The sequence below is a fragment of the Gracilinanus agilis genome, chromosome 3, assembly GCF_016433145.1.
Source record: "Gracilinanus agilis isolate LMUSP501 chromosome 3, AgileGrace, whole genome shotgun sequence".
Taxonomy (NCBI): Eukaryota; Metazoa; Chordata; class Mammalia; order Didelphimorphia; family Didelphidae; genus Gracilinanus; species Gracilinanus agilis.
Genome location: NC_058132.1, coordinates 511837626 through 511857270, shown reverse-complemented (window position 1 = coordinate 511857270; position 19645 = coordinate 511837626). Strand labels below are relative to the sequence as shown.

At 33.5% G+C, this 19645-nt stretch overlaps 1 protein-coding gene across 1 annotated transcript in view; it reads left to right on the top strand.

The window, feature by feature from the left end:
• Positions 1–19645, top strand: part of MYO16 (myosin XVI) — a 719254-nt gene that overhangs the window by 416011 nt on the left and 283598 nt on the right. The window contains exon 19 of the mRNA XM_044669338.1: positions 1263–1413. Within this exon, the coding sequence (XP_044525273.1) occupies positions 1263–1413 (151 nt within the window). The remainder of the gene's footprint in view (positions 1–1262; positions 1414–19645) is intronic.

Genomic DNA, 19645 nt, shown 5'->3' with positions numbered 1-19645 from the left:
GAGAGAGAGAGAGAGAGAATCCATATTCAAAACGATTTTACATTCTCTCAGTGGGGATAACATGTACATATATAAGTATATACAGAAAACACAACAAATATGAAATAATTAGGTGGACATTCCAATTTGGGGCATCAGGAAAGACTACTTATGGAAAATAGAGCTCAAATTGAATCATGAAGGAAGATAAAAAATTATTTGAGAAAAAGGCAAAGGATTATATTTCAAGCATGAAAGACAGTTAGTGCAGGCATATAGAAATGTAAGATATAAGACCATGTGAACAGAGCAGAGAGAATGCCATTTGGCCAGATTACAGTGCAGGACTTTACTTTTGGTGGAATTAAATGTTGCCTTCTTAGAGGCAGACAGACTGCCCTGCCGATAAATTCTGTAGAGGTCTCATTTTTTTTAGCAGCTTCTGAATTTCCTCATCATTTTCCTCAAACCAATCCTGAAGTTTGTGAGTATTCTAGCCCAGATGAGCAAATATGCTGCTGTTCACTAAGTCTCTGAAAGCTGCTCATTCCTTTTCTATTCTATTGTTACTGTGTACTATCTCAGCTTTCCCTCCAGGTCAGCAATAAACTGTTCACACATGAACAAATGCTCTAATCTGTTGATGTTGATTCTCCTTACACTTGTCTTGCTTTAGGACCTCCACTTTTGTTGAATGCTAATATTTGGTTTGAAGAGGATGAGTCTAGGATTGGTCCAGCACTCTCTGCACCACTCATCACTTTCATCATTCTCACATCCTGCTGTCTTTTCTCCTTACAATGATGCAGTCTGTTAAATGTCAGCACTTACTATTGAGGGTTTTTTGCATTTAGGGAAGCAGAAGAGAATGTTGGAGATAAGAAGGTCATGAGGTACATGAGTCTTCGGTTTTTACCAAGAACTTCCTGCCATGCCTGATAACTTGTGTATCATGTTTTCCATAATGTTAACAGATACCTTCAATGGGGACAAAAATGACATCAAACTAGTAGAAAACTAGATTATGAACCAAAATCAAAGTGGAGGGAAAGTTGTGCACAACATTTTTTTCACATATCACAATCAACTTAGTCTCTGAGGCTATGGATTTATGGATCAATTCTCTGCCACATATGATTATTTTGGCCTAATAATACCAAGAAAACAGAAGGTCTCCTCCAGTCAGCACTACACCATCTATACATGGAACCATTGCTTACAGTAAATTGAGAAATTAGGAATGTTATAAATAAGTTCACTTACCTTGGCAATATAAATTTCAGGGTTTCCCATATAGATGATGATGTTGATGTAAAAATTGCCAGAGCTAGCTCAGTATTTGGAAGGATCCAAAAGATAAGTGTGGGAGAAAAGAAGTATTACACTGCATACCAAAATGAAGGTCTACAGAAGCATTGTGCTGACTTCATTATTGTATGTTTGTGAAATTTCACCATGCTAAAAAACGAACTATTTCCATTTCAATTACCTTAGGGAGATTCTGAAGATCACCTTACAAGATAAGGCACTAGGCACTGAACTCTCTCAAGCTGAACTGCCAGACTCTTCTATAGAGAGCACAACTCTAATGTGCTGGTTGAATTTTTTGCATGCCAAACACATAGTCACTTAAAACACCATTTTATGAAGAACTCAAACTTACACAAGGCATTTGCTTACATAGAAGTCATAAAAAAGAGATACAAAGATACTCTCAAGGTCTCTCTTTAGCACTGATTGTGAGACATGGAGACATTGGCATAAGACCATCTTGAAAGGCATACCTGCATCAAAGAAGGCATTTTTCTCCATGAGCAAAACAAAATCACAGTAGCAATAAGGAAACATGAGATGCACAAATTTAGAGACATCTCCAACCCAATTGCTTTCATGTACTATTTGTATCTGACTTATAGAGTCATCTAAGCTCATATTGATCAGCCCAGTCAAAAACATTGTACCCAGACCCCAATATTTCATAGGTCCTCTTTAGGTATGAAGTACAAACAACAGTGTGGGGAAAGGAATACTATATAATGAGGTAAGCTAAATTGTGAAAGACTTTAAAAGCCATATAGAAGAATTAATATCTTATTCTAGAGAAATTAGGGGGTTCCTGGAATTACTGAGTAAGGAGTCTCTAGAGTAACTGAATAATTAGATCTATGTTTAAGGAAAATCACTTCGAAAGCAGGGTGAAGAATGAATGAGTGGAGGAAGAAGAGATTAAAGACAAAAAAACTATTAAGATATTTTTTTATAATAGTCTAGGTCAGTGATGGGCAAACTTTTTAAAGAGGGGACCAAAGGAAAGGAAATGCTCATCTGTCAGTCTGTTTCTAAGACAACCCTTTCAAAGTTTCATTGTATTTTATCTTATTCATTGTATTCGTCAGATTAGGAATAATGTCACAGCCAGATAGAACATTTCAGGGGGCTGCTTAGTTTGCCCATCACTGTTCTAGGTGAAAGGTGACAAGGGCCAGAGATGAGGTGATAGTTGAACTCAATCAAAGTTACCAAAAAAATCAAGCAAGTATTTAATTAGCAAATATTAAGTCATATGCCTGTATAAATCTTTATGAGAAAGACCTGTATATACATGGAGAGTTCCATTGATCAACTTACAGACTTTCACAATTGATTTTCTGTTATGAACCACAGTCATCCAACTTCTTGAGATGTGTTGAGAATATAAAAGGATATAACGGGAAAAGCAAGAGTAATATTAAAAACTGACCTCTATATATCATTTTATGGTTTTCAAAAACATTTTTCTTAACACAATTATTTTGTGAAGTAAATGCTCCTGGTGCTGCTTCTCTGTTTTATATATGAGAAGACTGTGGCCCCATTGACTAAGAGACTTACTTCTGCTAGTTAATAACAAAAACCTAGGTCTCTCCTGACTCCAAGTCAAACCATCTCTTTGCTATATATTATTGCTGTGCATTAAAATCACATAACTATGGAAACCATTTTATTCAATGATCCATTCAGTATAAAAACCAAGTAAGGTATCATAAAATGGGAAGACATATGCTTCCTTCATATGTTCACTATTGTCACAGAGGTTATACTTAGCAAAGTCTAAATAAAAGAATATTTCCCTCTTGATACTGAGATTCTTTGAATGCTCCTATTCACAGATTTTTGTTAAGCCCCAGAATGGTATACAATCTTTTCAGTAAAATCCATCTCCTTTCAAAAGAAATTATTCTAAAAATTAGTAAAATGTCAGCATGGGGGAAAAATACATATTGCCCAAAATAAGACATTCAATTTATAGGAAGCCTGTTGAGTGAGTCCCTTAGCACCTTTATCTTGGACATTAACTCTAGATGCTTTAAAAAAAAACCACTGGACTAGAACTAAATAATAAGTGGAAAAGAGCAGTATCACCTTTGGGAAATTGTAGAGTACTTAGAACGACCTCAAACTCTTGACTACCACAAACCGATCTTTTCTAACAACAAAATTCTCCTTGTGATCTACATGACTGGGTATTATACTATCAATTGGGAGAAGGCATGGAAAAGACATCCTTCAGATTTGTATGACCAGCATAGATTGGGAGTAAGCTTTGGTTTCACTGAAATATCAAAAGGGAATAAAGTATACACTGTGGGGCACTAGTTTTCTTTAATGGTATTACTATAGGCATAATTGGTACAGTGGATAGACCAATTTCCTGAGGGTTAGGAGGTCCTGAGTTCAAATCTAGTCTAGCCTCAAACAGTTACTTGTTATATGACCTTAATTGCTATGTGACTCAGTTTTCTCAGTTATAAAATAGAGATTATACTAGCCCTAGGTGAGGTCAAAGCATAATAATACTTGTCTAATACTTACCTGGCATATAATAAGTATTCAATAAATTGTTGTTTCCTTTCTTTGTATAAAAAGCATAAGTTAATAGAATGTTACATCTGTCTTCCTGAGTTTTCATGCCAGAGAAGGCTTGACTGTTGATTTTAAGTTACCTTAAATATCACTAATGATTGTCTGATGGTAGCTATTCTGGTTATAAATATAGCATCAAATGAGAGCATATTTATTTCCATTGAACTATTCTTTAACCCTTTATGTGCTTGTAGATAAACTACAATCTATATAGTTTTAGATATAAGTATTTATGTTGAATAATAATATAACAATAATAGCTGATAACTTACTTGCTCCACATCCTGAATTTTTCCTTGTTTTTTCACATCTTGCATCATTCAATATACTCCATGGTTCAATGATACTGCACTCCATGCTATTCCTTGAACAAGATACTCTTACTCCACACTTTAGACATATTTACTTGTTGCCTTCAATGCCTGGAAATAGTCTACTTTTCTCATCTTTCCCTCTTGGCTTGAATAAAATACGCATTATTTATTTTATCATTATTTATCCACATTTATCAGTTTTCAATCTTCTCTTTTTTAAAAGATTCCAATAAGGAGTACTTGCTGAAAACCCAAGGGAGAGGGGAAAATTTGTGGCAATAAGGAAACTTTTATAGTTTTTGAGTTTTTTTTTCTTCCCTAAAGGCAGAGGCATCTTAAATTGATTTTAGATTACAATATGAATACTGTAATGTCCCCAACAATATTTTCTTGTAAAATTCTTGGTTATCTTTTAATGGGGTTTGCTACATAACATTAAGGGACATAGTTTAAAAAACATGTACACAAAATCAAAATTCCTGATTGCAATTGCTTGCTAGCCTTCTATTTAATTGACTTGAAGGCATTTCCTCCCTACTTTTCAACTAGTTATTTGGGCAATGGATAGATTCATCTATAATTGTCTTCTTCCTAACATTAGTCTGCACTTTTAAAGTTCATCCCGTGATGCTGCTCATATGTTAGAACTTTTGTAGGTCAAACAGTGAGAGCCAGAACTGAAAGCTTCCCTTTGAACAATTTAAAAGACAAAAATGAAAAAAAAACTTTTTTGAGTTGAATTTTTCAGATGTACACTTTACTTCAAAATGATTTTGAAACACAGTTCACTTTGAACTACATAATTGTGTTCCCAGTGATTCACTTTAACACTCAGTCCTGCTCTCCCCTGTTAGAAATATAAATGTATATTTAGTTTCAGACTGTACTTCTGAAATAAAGGGCTACAAGCTGAAAATCACTCCACAGTCTACTTGATTTCATATCAAGCCATTTTTTCCCTATAGGATTTTAATAAATTACAGAAAGCACATTTTGTAGAAAGGAAAGAACATGATGTACAGTAATAGGTACCAATACACTGCAAGCATTTTCTTTTTGTTACAGAAACCAACCTCTGTTGGACATTGCTATTTAGAAAGGCTTGGAGTGAGCTAAAGAAGTTAGTTGATTTTTGTACTATTTCAATCTGGAGAAAGTAAAAAAGAAAAACCTGGAATATTTTACCACAATATATTCTGAAGAGGAAACTCTGCTAAAAAGTTATTGAAGTGAGGTGGCAGCTAGGCTTGTTGGATTGAGAGCCAAGGCCTAGAGACAGGAGGTCCTGTGTTCAAATCTCTCCTCAAATACCTCCTAGTTGTGTGACCCTGGGAAAGTCTCTTAACCCCTATACCCCTCCCCCCAAATGCCATTGTGTAGCCCTTGCCATCCTTCTCTCTTGGAACCAATACACATGGTATTGATTCTAAGACAGAAGGTAAGGGTTTTGGTTTTTTTTTAAAGTTCTTGAGGATGAGGTTGACAGAATTAGCTCTACCAGAAATTCAGTCAGATAATATTTCACCATCCTTCAGCCCACCCTAAACTACATTTTAAAAAATGAATTGTTGTATTTTTTATAATTGCTATTCTTCAGGATATATCCACTTTCTCCCAGAAATGATCCTTCCCTTTGTAACCAAGAAAAAAAAGCCCAAATCCATATCTGAAAAAAAACATATATGTATACATACATATATATACATATATATATATGTATATATATATGTATATATTCTTGGAACTTCTTGGAACTTTCAAATTGGATATCTCAGAGCCATCTCAAACTCAACATAGCCAAAACTGGACTCATTATTTTTCCCTTCAATCCTCAAACCCTTCCATCTTTCAGATTTCTCAATTTCCATCAGTCATCACCAGCCTTCCAATCTTGTCTATTTGTAACTATGGCATTATCCTCAACTCCTCACTCCCCTTTGCCTCACATGTCCAATCAGTCTCCAGATCTTGCTGTTTCTAAGTTTACGTTTCTCATATCTTGCCCTTTCTCTCTACTCACACAGCTACCCTACCTTATTTCAGGCCCCCTTCACTTCTCACTAGATTATTAGAACATCCTCCTAATTAGACTCCTTGCTTCATATCTCTTCCTACTCCAAACCATCCTGTAGATGCTGCCAAAATTATTCTACTTAATTGCATATCTTAGCCTGTTACTCCCTACTCAATCAACTCCAATAGCTCCTTATTATCACTAGGCTTACATGTGAATTCCTCTATTTAGCTTTAAAAATTCTTCACAACCTGGCCCCAAACTATCTTTCTGGACTCAATGGGCATCACTTCTCCCCATGCTACAATCTAGCTAAACTAATCATTTTTTTTGTTCCTCACAAATAATAGTGCATCTCCTATCTCTGTACCTTTCAACTACTGACTGCTTTCCTTGTTTGGAATTCACTTCTTCCTCACTTTTGTCCCAGAAAATCCCTCTCTTCTAGCATAAGCACCACTTCCTACATGAAGCTTTTGATAATTCCTTCTATCTTAGGGACTTTTCTCTTAAAATGCTTTATATGTAGTTCTTTTTATTGGTATTTTTGTATATATTTGTATATGTATTTGTTGTGTCTCATTAAAATGTTAGATTTTTGAGAGTAGAAATTGTTTCATTCTTTATATCACTAACACCTAGGATAATTCTTGGTGCTTAATAAATGTTTATGGATTGATCCACTGTTGATTCCTTAATCTCTTCTGATACTATACTCTTCCATATCTTAAGAGGTAGGAGATAGAATTCATATGTCCTTTAGGACCAAGACTTCCACAACCCATTAAATGCTGCCTATATAATAACTACTTGTGGCTAAAGAGTATATTAACTTATGAAATTAATTTGATAACTTACTAATGGGTGATTAGGTTGTATAGTACCTTTAGTATTCTAAATTTTAAAATAAAAATTTCCTGTTAACTTGCATTCTGTACATAATATAATTCCCTTACTTGTAGGAGAATATAATGTGGCTCAGTGAAATTTCAAGGCAGGAAATGTTCTTGATGATTAAAAACTTGAGTGCCTTTTGAGTTTTGAGGGTTTTTTTAGGTAGTAGTCGTAGAATTGTGTAACTCTACACAGAATGGCTATCAAATAATACCTTGGAATCAATCACTGGCATGAAGTTCCAAACCTGTCTGACTTTACAAAGTAACTACATGGAATTCAGAATGCTTTGCTGTAACTAAGGAATAGAAAAGTTAACCAATTCAATTAGACTGCCAGGTGGTTTAAACAGGCTCATGTGAATGACATTTCTGGATGGAAGAAACTGCTCAGTTCAAATCAAAATAGTCACAACCTGTTATATAGAGACAGTTGAAGACAGGCCTTTGACTGACAGACAGATTTGGGCAGATTTCTATTGAGATCTTCTAGAAAATCCTTCGACTGAGCTGCTGCAGTAGATTTGTTTATAAATGTACCTGCCACTGGAGCTAACAAAATGATGGAGACTTTTCTAGTGAAAATGTAATTCCATTTGAGACATTCAAATGCTACTTTGATCATTTGATCAAAGCATAGATTTGAAGGACTTCAGATTTCACTGCCACAGGCATTCTTTTCATTGATATAGATCAGTCTTCAAAAATTTCTCATCCTATATGAGTCTTGTCCAAACCCACCTCATACCAATTCTCTACAAATATTTAGCAGAATGACTAGTGACCTTCCTCTTTTTCTATTAGTAAAACTGTGAAAGTACCAATATTTTACTCTGACTCTCTTTTGCTTCTCAATTTTACCACAAAGCCCCACTCATCACTTCTTCCTGTTTCACGGACTTCCAACAATACATTTTACTTTCTGGCATTCTTTAATATGGACATAAACAGTGGTTATGACATTGATTACTCTACTGAAAGAAGCAAGAACAATAAATAAAGAAAAACTAAATCTCATTTTGGCAAATAAATGCAACTGGGAGTCTGGTTAATTGGTAGATTTCCTCTAATCTTTGCTACATGTCCAAACATTGGACAGTGACTCTGTCTGATGTGGCATGTATCCTTATCAAAACTCTCCAGCGATTCCCATCCCCATGGTTTCTCCTGTTCTCAGGTCACAGGACCTTGACATCCTTGACCCCTTATTTCCAATTGGTTGCCAAGTTTATCGATTTGACCTATATAGTATCTCGTGTATCTCTCCAATCCTTTCTTTTCCAAATACCACCAGCTCAATAGGGAGAATCATTATCAAATGAATTGGTTATTATAGAAGGCTTTAAACAAGTGTTTCCTTCATTTTATATTTCCAATCCATTCCATATCAGTCTGCTACCAAACTAATCTTCTTTACATATAAATCCTTATTATATTTTTAATGCTTTAAAATCATAATTACTTCATATTGTTTACCAAGTAAAGTTTAAGTTCATTTGTAACATTAAAGGCTCTTAACAATCAGTTACCCTTTTACCTTTACAACTTTGTCTAATATTACTATCTACTATCTACTGAAATGTCAATTAAGTCAGACTTCTCCCTGTCCCCAAAGCATATATGACCTGTTATTATTGTCTTTGGATCTTAGTTGAAGCTATCCTCTGTGCTTGGAGTCTCTAACCTCCCTCTCTTCCTTTCCTGAATTTATGCCTGTCCAATAAAGACCAATTCATATGTTTTTCACAAAGCTTTCACTCCAACCCACCCCCAATTAAAAATAATATGCCTGTTTTCCTGGACAAAACATAGCACTTTACTTTGGACCACCTGAATGCACTTAACACATGATTTTGTGTTATAGTTATTTGAACATCTATTATATTTTACAATTTTAGTGTAAGCTACATGAAGTCGAGAACAAGGTCTTTTAAATGTTTGTTATGTCTCTCAATGCATACATTATGACCTTGATAAAAATGTATTTTAATACACAACTAACTCATTGTCACTTTCCTTGAAGGGTTTTTTTAAGGCTGTATTTTTTTTTCTCTCTTGAGGAAACAGATCTTAATACAAAATATTCTGGACATGGAGTGAAATTATTTGAATTTAATTTCTGCCTCACATACTGAATAGCTATGTGATCCTGAGTAAGTCATTTCACTTTACAGAACTTCAGTTTCCTCATAAATAAAATGAGAATAGTGTCATTGCTCTTCCTACCTCCCAATATTGTTGTAAGGAAAAGAAATTAAAGACTTTATTAATTTTGTTATTTAAAAAAAGCTTGTGATCTCTAGAATTCTAAACCTATTTTAACTCATGAAATCAATTTTAAAGCTTATAGATAAATGTTTAGAACCTACCATGCCTCCAACATTATGGATTTTAAAATGACATTTTTCTTTTAACTCACATTCTTGCATGATATTAATTTCCTTGCTGTAATAGAAAATAATATTCAGAAGTGAAATTAGAGTATAAGAATGTGATTAGAGTTGTTGATAATTCAAAACCTTAATGGTATTTGCTTTATTTTTATTTTTAAGTACTTGTAATATAATTGTGTAGCTATAATCAGAATCATTATCAAAGAATAGTTTATGATTATTTCCATATGCATATCTACTTGCCCCCATTTGACATTCAGTGTTCTTCATAGCCTGGACCCCTTCTATACTTCTAGTTCCTGATTCACAGGGCATTTGTAAGAAAAGCAGCTACAAAACTTGAAATTACCTAACAATAGAGGTAAGAGCAATTAAAAATGAAAGGAATCTTGATCAAACCAAAATGAAAATTCGAATTTTTTAGTGTTTTAACATTCGTTTTTCTTTCATCCCCCCCCCTACATTTCTTAATGATTTACAAATAAGCTTATACTTTAAAGCAACATTTGGCTACTGTATCTTTCTACTTAACAAGGAGATTAACTATATAAATTCTAGCTACCTTGGTTATTTTGGCATTTTGGGTCTCCTTATTGTGGCAACTAATTTTAATTAGTTAAACTTCTCTAATAATTGGCAATTGGCAGATTCATATCTTTGCTTTTAACTTTTTCCCATTTATTAATGCCAAGACACTAGAATTTTTTTAAAGCCTGAAGACAAGAAGGTACTGAGTTTGATATGTTATTAGAGCAACTCCAACACCATCTATTTAAATGGCCTATCAATTCTATCAAATCAAAAAGTAGGTTAAATTTAAGTGTATATATGTATGTGTGTGTATACATATGTTCTTAAAACTCACAGATATCGCTTTAGTCTCACATAATTAGATTCTTTTTAAGCTATCAGCTAAACAACATTTGGTTGGTATTTATATCTATATAATATTGACTGTCGTCAAGCATATCTTTAGATATATGTTTAGATCTTCAAAGTAAATCCTGTCCTTTTAAAACAAATAATGGAATATTCAATTGACTGAAGAAAGGATTAAATACAAACCAGTGTTTATAATACTTATCTTTTAACTTAATTAAAAGTATAGGCGTAAAATAATTTTATACATATTAATCAAATAACTATTATATATTAGTCAGTACTAGAAAAAATTTCCATTATTTTCCAAAGAACTTGTAAATACCACATCTTTAGCTTGCTTACTTAGTAGGCAATGATTATGTACAAGTTTTATGGACTTTTGTTAATAGATATTCTTATTTTCATTAGTAGATTGAACCATATACTTCCTTAAGATAATATTTATAGCCTAAGAACTCTCAGAGTTTGAGTGTATATAATGTCAAACATCTGTATATAAAATGAAGAATTCATTTAATCACTTAAATGCTTCTAAATACCCAGATGTTTAGCATCACATAGATGAAACATTTAGATGATTGACTGAATTTTTTCCCATTTTCATCCAGATGTTTGACATCATGTAAGATATGCCTTTTTGAAGCCACTGAATAAAAATAATGAAAAGTGTCTTTTGACAGTAATCTACATAAAAGTGATTAAAACAGTTTCAAGAGCAAGAAAACATTTTTATGGGTGAATTCACCTAGATATTGAAAATATTGCAGTCCATTATCCAGTCTCTCTCAGATATGAGTAACTTCTGGAGTTGATAGAAGAATCCGAGATTTTTTTTATATTAATGCCTGGATTTAAGTTAAGCACTATATTCCCATTGCCATAATTTCTTTCTAAAGATAAACTACAAATTTGTCACAGCTGCCAATAATCTTTAACCACTAGCTAATCAAGGAATATAGACCATAATATGTGGAAGGACATATTGCTGTTGCTTTGTGTTACTTGGTTGAACATTCCATTTTTAATGAAAACATTATTGTTGTTGTTGTTGTTGTTCAATTGTTTAGTCATGTCCAAGTCCTTGTGTCCCTTTGGACCATAGCATATCTATGATGTCCATGGAGTTTTCTTGGAACACATAATTGGGTGGTTTACCATTTCCCTCTCCAGTAAATTAAGGCAGAGGTTAAGTGACTTGCCCAGGGTAACAGAATTAGTGTCTGAGTTCAGATTTGAATTTAGGTCTTTCTGACTACTGGCCCAACACTATCTACTGAGCCACCTAACTGCCTCTCCAAAATACTATTTGCTATTGCACAATCATTGTCTAACCTGTTTTCCTCCTGCTCCACAACCTAACTCATAACTGTTTTTTAAAAATTATCTTGTGGGGACAGCTGGGTAGCTCAGTGGATTGAGAGTCAGGCCTAGAGACAGGAGGTCCTAGGTTCAAATTCAGCCTCAGACACCTCCCAGCTTTGTGACCCTCGGCAAGTCACTTGACCCCCATTGCCCACCCTTACCACTCTTCCACCTAGGAGCCAATACACAGAAGTTAAGGGTTTAAAAATGAAAAAAAAAAAGATTATCTTGATAAAAGTAACCTTTAAAAACAAGTAAAAAGACATGTGGATATAAATTTATTTTGTAAGAATGCTTAATTTTAATAATTATATGTTAGAGAACATTAAATTTGAAAAAATGATAATGTATGACAGTTATTCCCTTTATAGACTATCCATAAACTTGACTTTTTTTTTAGTATTAAAACTTTTTTTAATTATTTTTTTATTTAGAATATTTTCCCATGGTTACCTGATTCATGTTCTTTCCTTCTCCACCAAACCACTACACTTCCCCATGGTCAATATGCAATTCCACTGGGTTTTACATGTATCATTGATCAAGACCTATTTCCATATTATTGATAGTAGCACTAGGGTGATTGTTTAGCGTCTGCATCCCCAATATTATCCCCATCGACCCATGTGTTCAAGCAGTTGTTTTACTTCTGTGTTTCTACTCCCACAGTTCTTCCTCTGAATGTGGATAGTGTTCTTTCTCATAAGTTCCTCAGTATTGCTCTGGATCCTTGCATTGCTGCTAGTAGAGAAGTCCATTATGTTCGATTGTACCATAGCCTACCAGTCTCTTTGTATAATGTTCTGGTTCTGCTCCTTTCACTCTGCATCAATTCCTGGAGGTCATTCCAGATCACATAGAATTCCTCCAGTTCATTATTCCTTTGAGCACAATAGTTTTCCATCACCAACAGATACCAAAATTTGTTCAGCCATTCCCCAATTGAAGGGCATACCCTCATTTTCCAATTTTTTGCTACCACAAAGAGCGAGGCTATAAATATTTTTTTACAAGTCTTTTCCCCTATGATCTCTTTGGTGTATAAACCCAGCAGTGGTATGGCTGGATAAAAGGGCAGACAGTCTTTTATAGCCCTTTGAGCATGGTTCCAAATTGCCATCCAGAAAGGTTGGATCAATTCACAACTCCACCAGCAAATGCATTTATGTCCCAATTTTGCCACATCCTCTCCAAAATTCACCAATTTCTTTTGCTGTCATGTTAGTTAATCTGCTAGGTATGAGGTGGTACCTCAGAGTCATTTTGATTTGCATTTCTCTAATTCTAAGAGATTTAAAACACTTGATAAAAAGATTTCTTTATCTGAAAATCACCTATTCATGTCTTGTCTATTTATCAATTGGAAATGGCTTGACTTTTTGTACAATTGATTTAGCTCCTTATATATTTGAGTAATTAGACCTTTGTCAGAGTTTTTTGTTATAAAGATTTTCCCCCAATTTGTTGCTTCCCTTCTAAATTTGGTTGCATTGGGTTTTTTTTTGTACAAAAAATTTTAATTTAATGTGATCAAAATTATTTATTTTACATTTTGTAATTTTTTTCTAACTCTTGCTTGGTTTTAAAATCTTTCCTTTCCCAGAGATCTGACAAGAATATTATTCTGTGTTCACCTAATTTACTAAAAGTTTCCTTCTTTATATTCAAGTCATTCAGCCATTCTGAATTTATCTTGGTATAAGGTATGAGATGTTGATCTAGACCCACTCTCTCCCATATTGTTTTCCAATTTTCCCAGCAGTTTTTGTCAAATAGTTGATTTTTGTCCCAAAAGTTGGTCTCTTTGGGTTTATCATAGTCTTGCTGAGATCACTTACCCCAACTCTATTCCACTGTTCCTCTCTTCTGTCTCTTAGCCAGTAGCATATTGTTTTGATAACTACTGTTTTATAGTACAGTTAAGATTTGGTCTTGCTAGGTCACCTTCCTTCATGTTTTTTTCTCATTATTTCCTTTGATATTCTTGATCTTTTCTTCTTCAAAATGAAGTTTGTTATAGTTTTTTTTCTAATTAGGTAAAAGAAGTTTCTTGGTAGTTTGATAGGAATGGCAACAAATAAGTTAATTAATTTGGGTAGGATGGTCATTTTTATTGTCAGCCCATCTTACCCATGAGCAATCAATGTTTTTCCAATTGTTTAGATCTAGTTTTAATTGTTTGGAAAATGTTTTGTAGTTGTGTTCTTATAATTCCTATGTTTGTCTTGGCAGATAGATTCCTAAGTATTTTATATTGTCTAGGGTGATTTTAAATGGAATTTCTCTTTCTAACTCTGGCTGCTGTGATGTGTTGGAAATATATAGAAATGCTGATGATTTATGCACATTTATTTTGTATCCTGCAACTTTGCTAAAGTTGTTGATTATTTCCACTAATTTTTAATGGATTCTCTAGGACTTTTTAAGGAGACCATCATAACATCTGCAAAGAGTGATAGCTTGGTCTCCTCATTGCCTATTTTAATACCTTTAATTTCTTTTTCTTCTCTAATTGCTACTGCTAGTGTTTCTAGTACAATGTTAAATAATAGAGTTGATAATGGGCATCCTTGTTTCACTCGTGATCTTATTGGGAATGCTTCTAAATTATTCCCATTGAAGATGATGCTTGTTGATGGTAATTTGTATAGTATTGGACTTAGTTGTTCGTTGAATGTTTGATAGTATTCACTTATGAATCCATATGGTCCAGGGGATTTTTTCTTAGGGAGTTCTTTGATAGCTTGTTCAGTTTCTTTTTCTGATACAGGATTATTTAAGTATTCTATTTCTTCTACTGTTAATCTAGGCAATTTATATTTTAAATATTTATCAATGTCACCAAATTGCTATATTTATTGCCATATAATTGGACAAAATAGTTTTTAATAATTGCCTTGATTTCCTCTTCATTAGAAGTGAGGTCTCCTTTTTCATCTTTGATACTGTTAGTTTGGTTTTCTTCTTTCCTTTTTTAATTAAATTGATAAATACTTTGTCTATTTTATCTGTTTTTTCAAAATACCAGCTTCTAGTCTTATTTATTAATTCAATACCTCTTTTACTTTCTATTTTTATTAATTTCTCCTTTAATTTTCATGATCTCTAATTTAGTTTTCATCTGGGGATTTTTAATTTGTTCCCTCTCTAGTTTTTTTTTATTTGTATGCCCAATTTATTGATTTCTGCCCTCCCCAATTTGTTAATATATGCACTTAAGGATATAAATTTTCCCCTCAGTATTGCTTTGGCATCATCCCACAGATTTTGGTAAGATGTCTCATCATTGTCATTCTCTTCAATGAAATTATTAATTGTTTCTGTGATTTGCTCTTTAACTAACTGATTTTGGAGAATCATATTATTTAATTTCCAAATAATTTTTGATTTGCCTATCCATGTACCCTTACTAATTTGTTATTTTTATTGCATTATGATCTGAAAAAGTTACACTTATTATTTCTGCTCTTTTCGTTTGCCATGTTTCTATGCCCTAGTATAGTGATAGGCAAACTACGGCCCAAGGGTTATATATGGCCCCCTAAAATGTTCTATCGGGCTGCACTGACATTTTTCCTAATCTGATGAATACAACGAGTAGGATACAATACAATGAAACTTCGAAAGAGATGCCTTAGAAACAAACTGACAGATGAGCATTTCCTTTCCTTTGGCCCCCTCTTTAAAAAGTTCGCCCATCACTTCCCTAATATATGGTCAATCTTTGAAAATATACTATGTGTTGCTGAAAATAAAGTGTATTCCTTTTTATTCCTATTTATTTTTCTCCACATATCTATTAATTCTAATTTTTCTAGGATTACATTCACCTCTCTTACCTTTTTCTTATTTATTTTTTGGTTTGATTTATCTAGTTTTGATAGAGGAAATTTCAGGACTTCCACTAGTGTAGTTTTATCATCTATTTCCTCCTTGAGCTTTAAACTTGACTTTTTAGCATAGAATATTCAATACTTTAATTGCCTCAGCTCTAGACTTGTGTTGTTATGAGCTGACTCTATCAATCACTATACAAATTTAGATAAAGGAAAATCAAGTGGGCTAAAGAATTAGAGATATAGTGCAATGGACTTGAGGGGAATTGCAGAAGCTCATGAAGAAAAGTATTAGATAACAGATTATATTAAAGTGTTGGTTATTGTCCAAGGCCTCATAGTATTTGGGTATATGTGTAAAGATATTAGGCAAATACAACTGAATTTAGTGTAGTAGGCATTTATTGTGCCTGCTATATTCCAGGTATGCTACTATCTTCTTGAGATACAAAGGGAGATGATCTGTGCATTTTAGGAGCTTACACTGTTATTGAAAGCATAAAGGCATGTTTAAAGATAAGTTAATGCAAGAAAAATACAGAAAAATATCAAATATATTATCCAGAAGATTCTCTTCCTGGGTATTAACTGGCTAGTACCAAGTCCTGGATACACAGTTTCTCAGCAAGAACTGAGTATTGACTCTGAAAAGGCAAAATCACCTCTTAGAAACATCTGAAGAATCAACAAAATCTGGAGATGTTTTAGGAGTGTTGTGGCCATTATTGGATATTTGTAAAGAAATATCTTACATTACTGGGAAGCTTCACAAGGATTTTACCTGTACATGTAAGGCTGAAAAACAATCAACTGTTCAAAAATTTATTAAGTAGCTACTGTGTGCCTGGTAATATCCGAAGTTCTGAGAATCTAAGAAGATGAAACATCCTTCCTCTCAAGGAGCTCACATTATCTCAGAGAAGAGAATCTATATATAAATGAATATATTGAATGCATATAAAATTAAATATATAAGTCAGGCAAGGAAGGATTTTAAATGCCTAACAGAGGATCTTATTTTTGATACTGGTGGAAATAAAAAGCCACTGTTTTAGTAGGTAGAGGAGTAACATAATTAGCCCTAAGCTTAAAGAAAATCAACTAATCTCAATTTTGCATGGGAACTAGGTTCTTCAACATCCTGATTGTCCCACCCCCTGAGTTTTCTATAGGTTTATTTCCAATATATAAAAGAAGGATATAAAAAGTCAGTAAGGAAATAGCATTTAAGCACTTGCTATGAACCAGGGACTATGCTAAACACTTTTATGTATTTTTAATTTCATTTGATCTTGATAATGATTCTATGAGGTAGGTGCCATCATTATCCCCATTTTATAAAGGGAGATATTGAATGAATAAAAGGTTAAGTTACTCTCCCAAAATCATGTAGCTAAGTGTTTAGGCTGTATTTAAACTCCAGTTATTATCCTGATTCCAAGCCCAATACACTATCTATCATATCACCAGTAGTGACATACAGTGATAATAATACTTATATTAAAATAATCTTTGAGGTACTTCCAATGCTTTTTAAATGTATAAGTTCAATAAAAATCTCGTAGGGTCATAGATTCAGAGGTAAAAGGCACCTTAGAGGTTATTTTTATCTAACCTTTCATTTTATAGATGTAGATATGAAGGCTATAAAGGTTAAAGTTCCTTGACCAAGGAGTTTATTATGCTCTTTTAAAATCTCAGTTTTTTGGAGAAAAGCAGGAAGAAATAGTATGAAATTCAATAAAGAGGTAAGTGCTCTTGAATTACAATTTTATAAAATTGCTGGAAAAACACTTCTGATTCTGGCTAACTCATCTTACCATTTTTGGTAAGGTTGATAATGATGCAGAGGATAGAACATTTGGCCTGGAGTCAGGAAAATACGAGTTCCAGTTGACTTCTGGTTGACAAGATGGTGGAGTTAGAAGCACTTAGAGCCTGCCAACTACTCTCCAAATAACCATAAAAGAACAAAAAGATCTCAAAACAAAACATACAGTAGTAGAACCAGTAGACGAAGGGATAAAGCAGTGTTCTGGCCCAGAATAACATGGAGAGACAGCAAGGAGGACTCATCTCTCTGGGGTGGGTAAAGAGAGCACTGAACAAGCATCAGCAGAACTTGGATGTGATACAACAGAAGTAGTAGGGGAAAGAGCACAGTCATCCCAGTCCAGACTCAGAAGGAGAAGAGCAGAAATAAACATAACATAGAACATTTAGCAGTAGGACAAACATGACCCCTCATAGTTCAGTAGTAACCGAGGCTGGGCACAACCCAATATTAGTAGCAGTGGAAGGAACTCAGCCCTAAAAGCAATCCAATTAGACCACCTCTGCTGAGTGCTCAATCTGGGACCAAAACAGCTGAAATGATGCCAGTAATAGATCACAGTAAAAGTGCAGGACAGTGTTTCCTCTACTCCAGGAAAAAAAGGTAAGCTTCATCACATAGAGAAAGTGAAGGGAGAAAATGAGCAAAAGAGAGAAAAAGCCTGGTGCTTAAAAAAAACATTTCAGCATCACAAATATCCAAAATGCAAGCTCAGAATAGAACAAAATGAAAATGAAAACATGTGAAGCCTCAAAAGAAATTGGGAAGGGATGTCAAGCCCCAAAAAAGAACTCCTGGAAAAATTCCAAAGAAGTATTAAAAAGCAAATAATAAGAGACTTAGAAGAAAAATTAGACAGAAAAATGTTAGGAAAAAATCAATAGCTTGGAACAAAAACTTACTGAAGAAAATAACTTTCTAAAAAAAGGAAATATAATATCTAAAACAAGAAAATAATTTCCTAAGAAAGGAAATGCAAAGCCTCAAAGAAAATGGCTCCTTAAAAATTCTAGTTGGACATATGGAAATTAATGACTCCGTCTCATGCAAGGAAACAATAAAATAAATTCAAAAAATAAAAAAGAAGAAAATATGAAATATCTCAGTTGAAAAACAACTGATCCTGGAAAATAGATCCAAAGGAGATAATCTAAGAATCATTAGATCACCTGAAAGCCATGATCAAAAAAGAGCCTGAGCATGATATTGCATGAAATTATCATAGAAAAATACACTGAAGTTCTTGAACAAAATGGGGTTTGAAAGGAATGGAAAGAATCAATTTATAACTTCTTGAAAGAAATCCCAAATTCAAAAATCCAGGACTATTGTATCCAATTTCCAGAGCCCAAAGCAAAAGAGGAAATTCTATAAACAGCCAGGGGAAAAAAATCAAATACTGTGTAGCCATAGTCAGAATTATACAGATCTAGCAACTTCTACATTAAAGAATTACAAAGTGTGGAATATGATATTTTGCAAGGCAAAGGATCTAGGCTTAAACAAAAAATACCTATTTAGCAAAACAGAGCATAATAAACCAGGAGAAGAAATTGATATTTAATGAAATAGAAGGAAGATATCTTCGTGCTTACTCTCATTGGAATTGATATAAAGTGGGAATATTTTATATATATATATATATATATATATATATATATATTAGGGACCCCTATCAGAAAGTAAGACAAAGAAGGGAAAAATAAAAGGAGGGATAGACATAAGAAAGTAGGAACTCAGGGAGGCTGGTAGTCAAAAACAAAAACATTTACAAACCAGAAAAGGCTGTTGTATAAAGAAGGAGAAAATAAAATGGAGGAAAACACAAAGCTAGTTATCATAAATATAAAGGTGAGTGAGATAAACTCACCCATAAAACAGAAAAGGATAGCAAAGTGGGTTAAAAGCTAGAATCACACAATATGCTATCAATAAGAAATACATTTAAAATACAGGGACATACAAAGACTTATGGTAAAGGACTGGAAAATGATATATTATGATTCACCTAAAGTAAAAAAAGCAGGAGTAGCAATTATAATCTTAAAGCAAAAGCAAAAACTGACCTAATTAAAAGAGAAAAGAAAAGAAATTACATCTTGATAAAAAGAAATCATAGAAGATGAAGTAATATAAATATTAAACGTGCACAAAATGACATAGTATCCAACTTCCATAAAGAGAAATTACATGTCACAAGAGGAAATGGACAATAAAACTATATTAGTAGGGTAG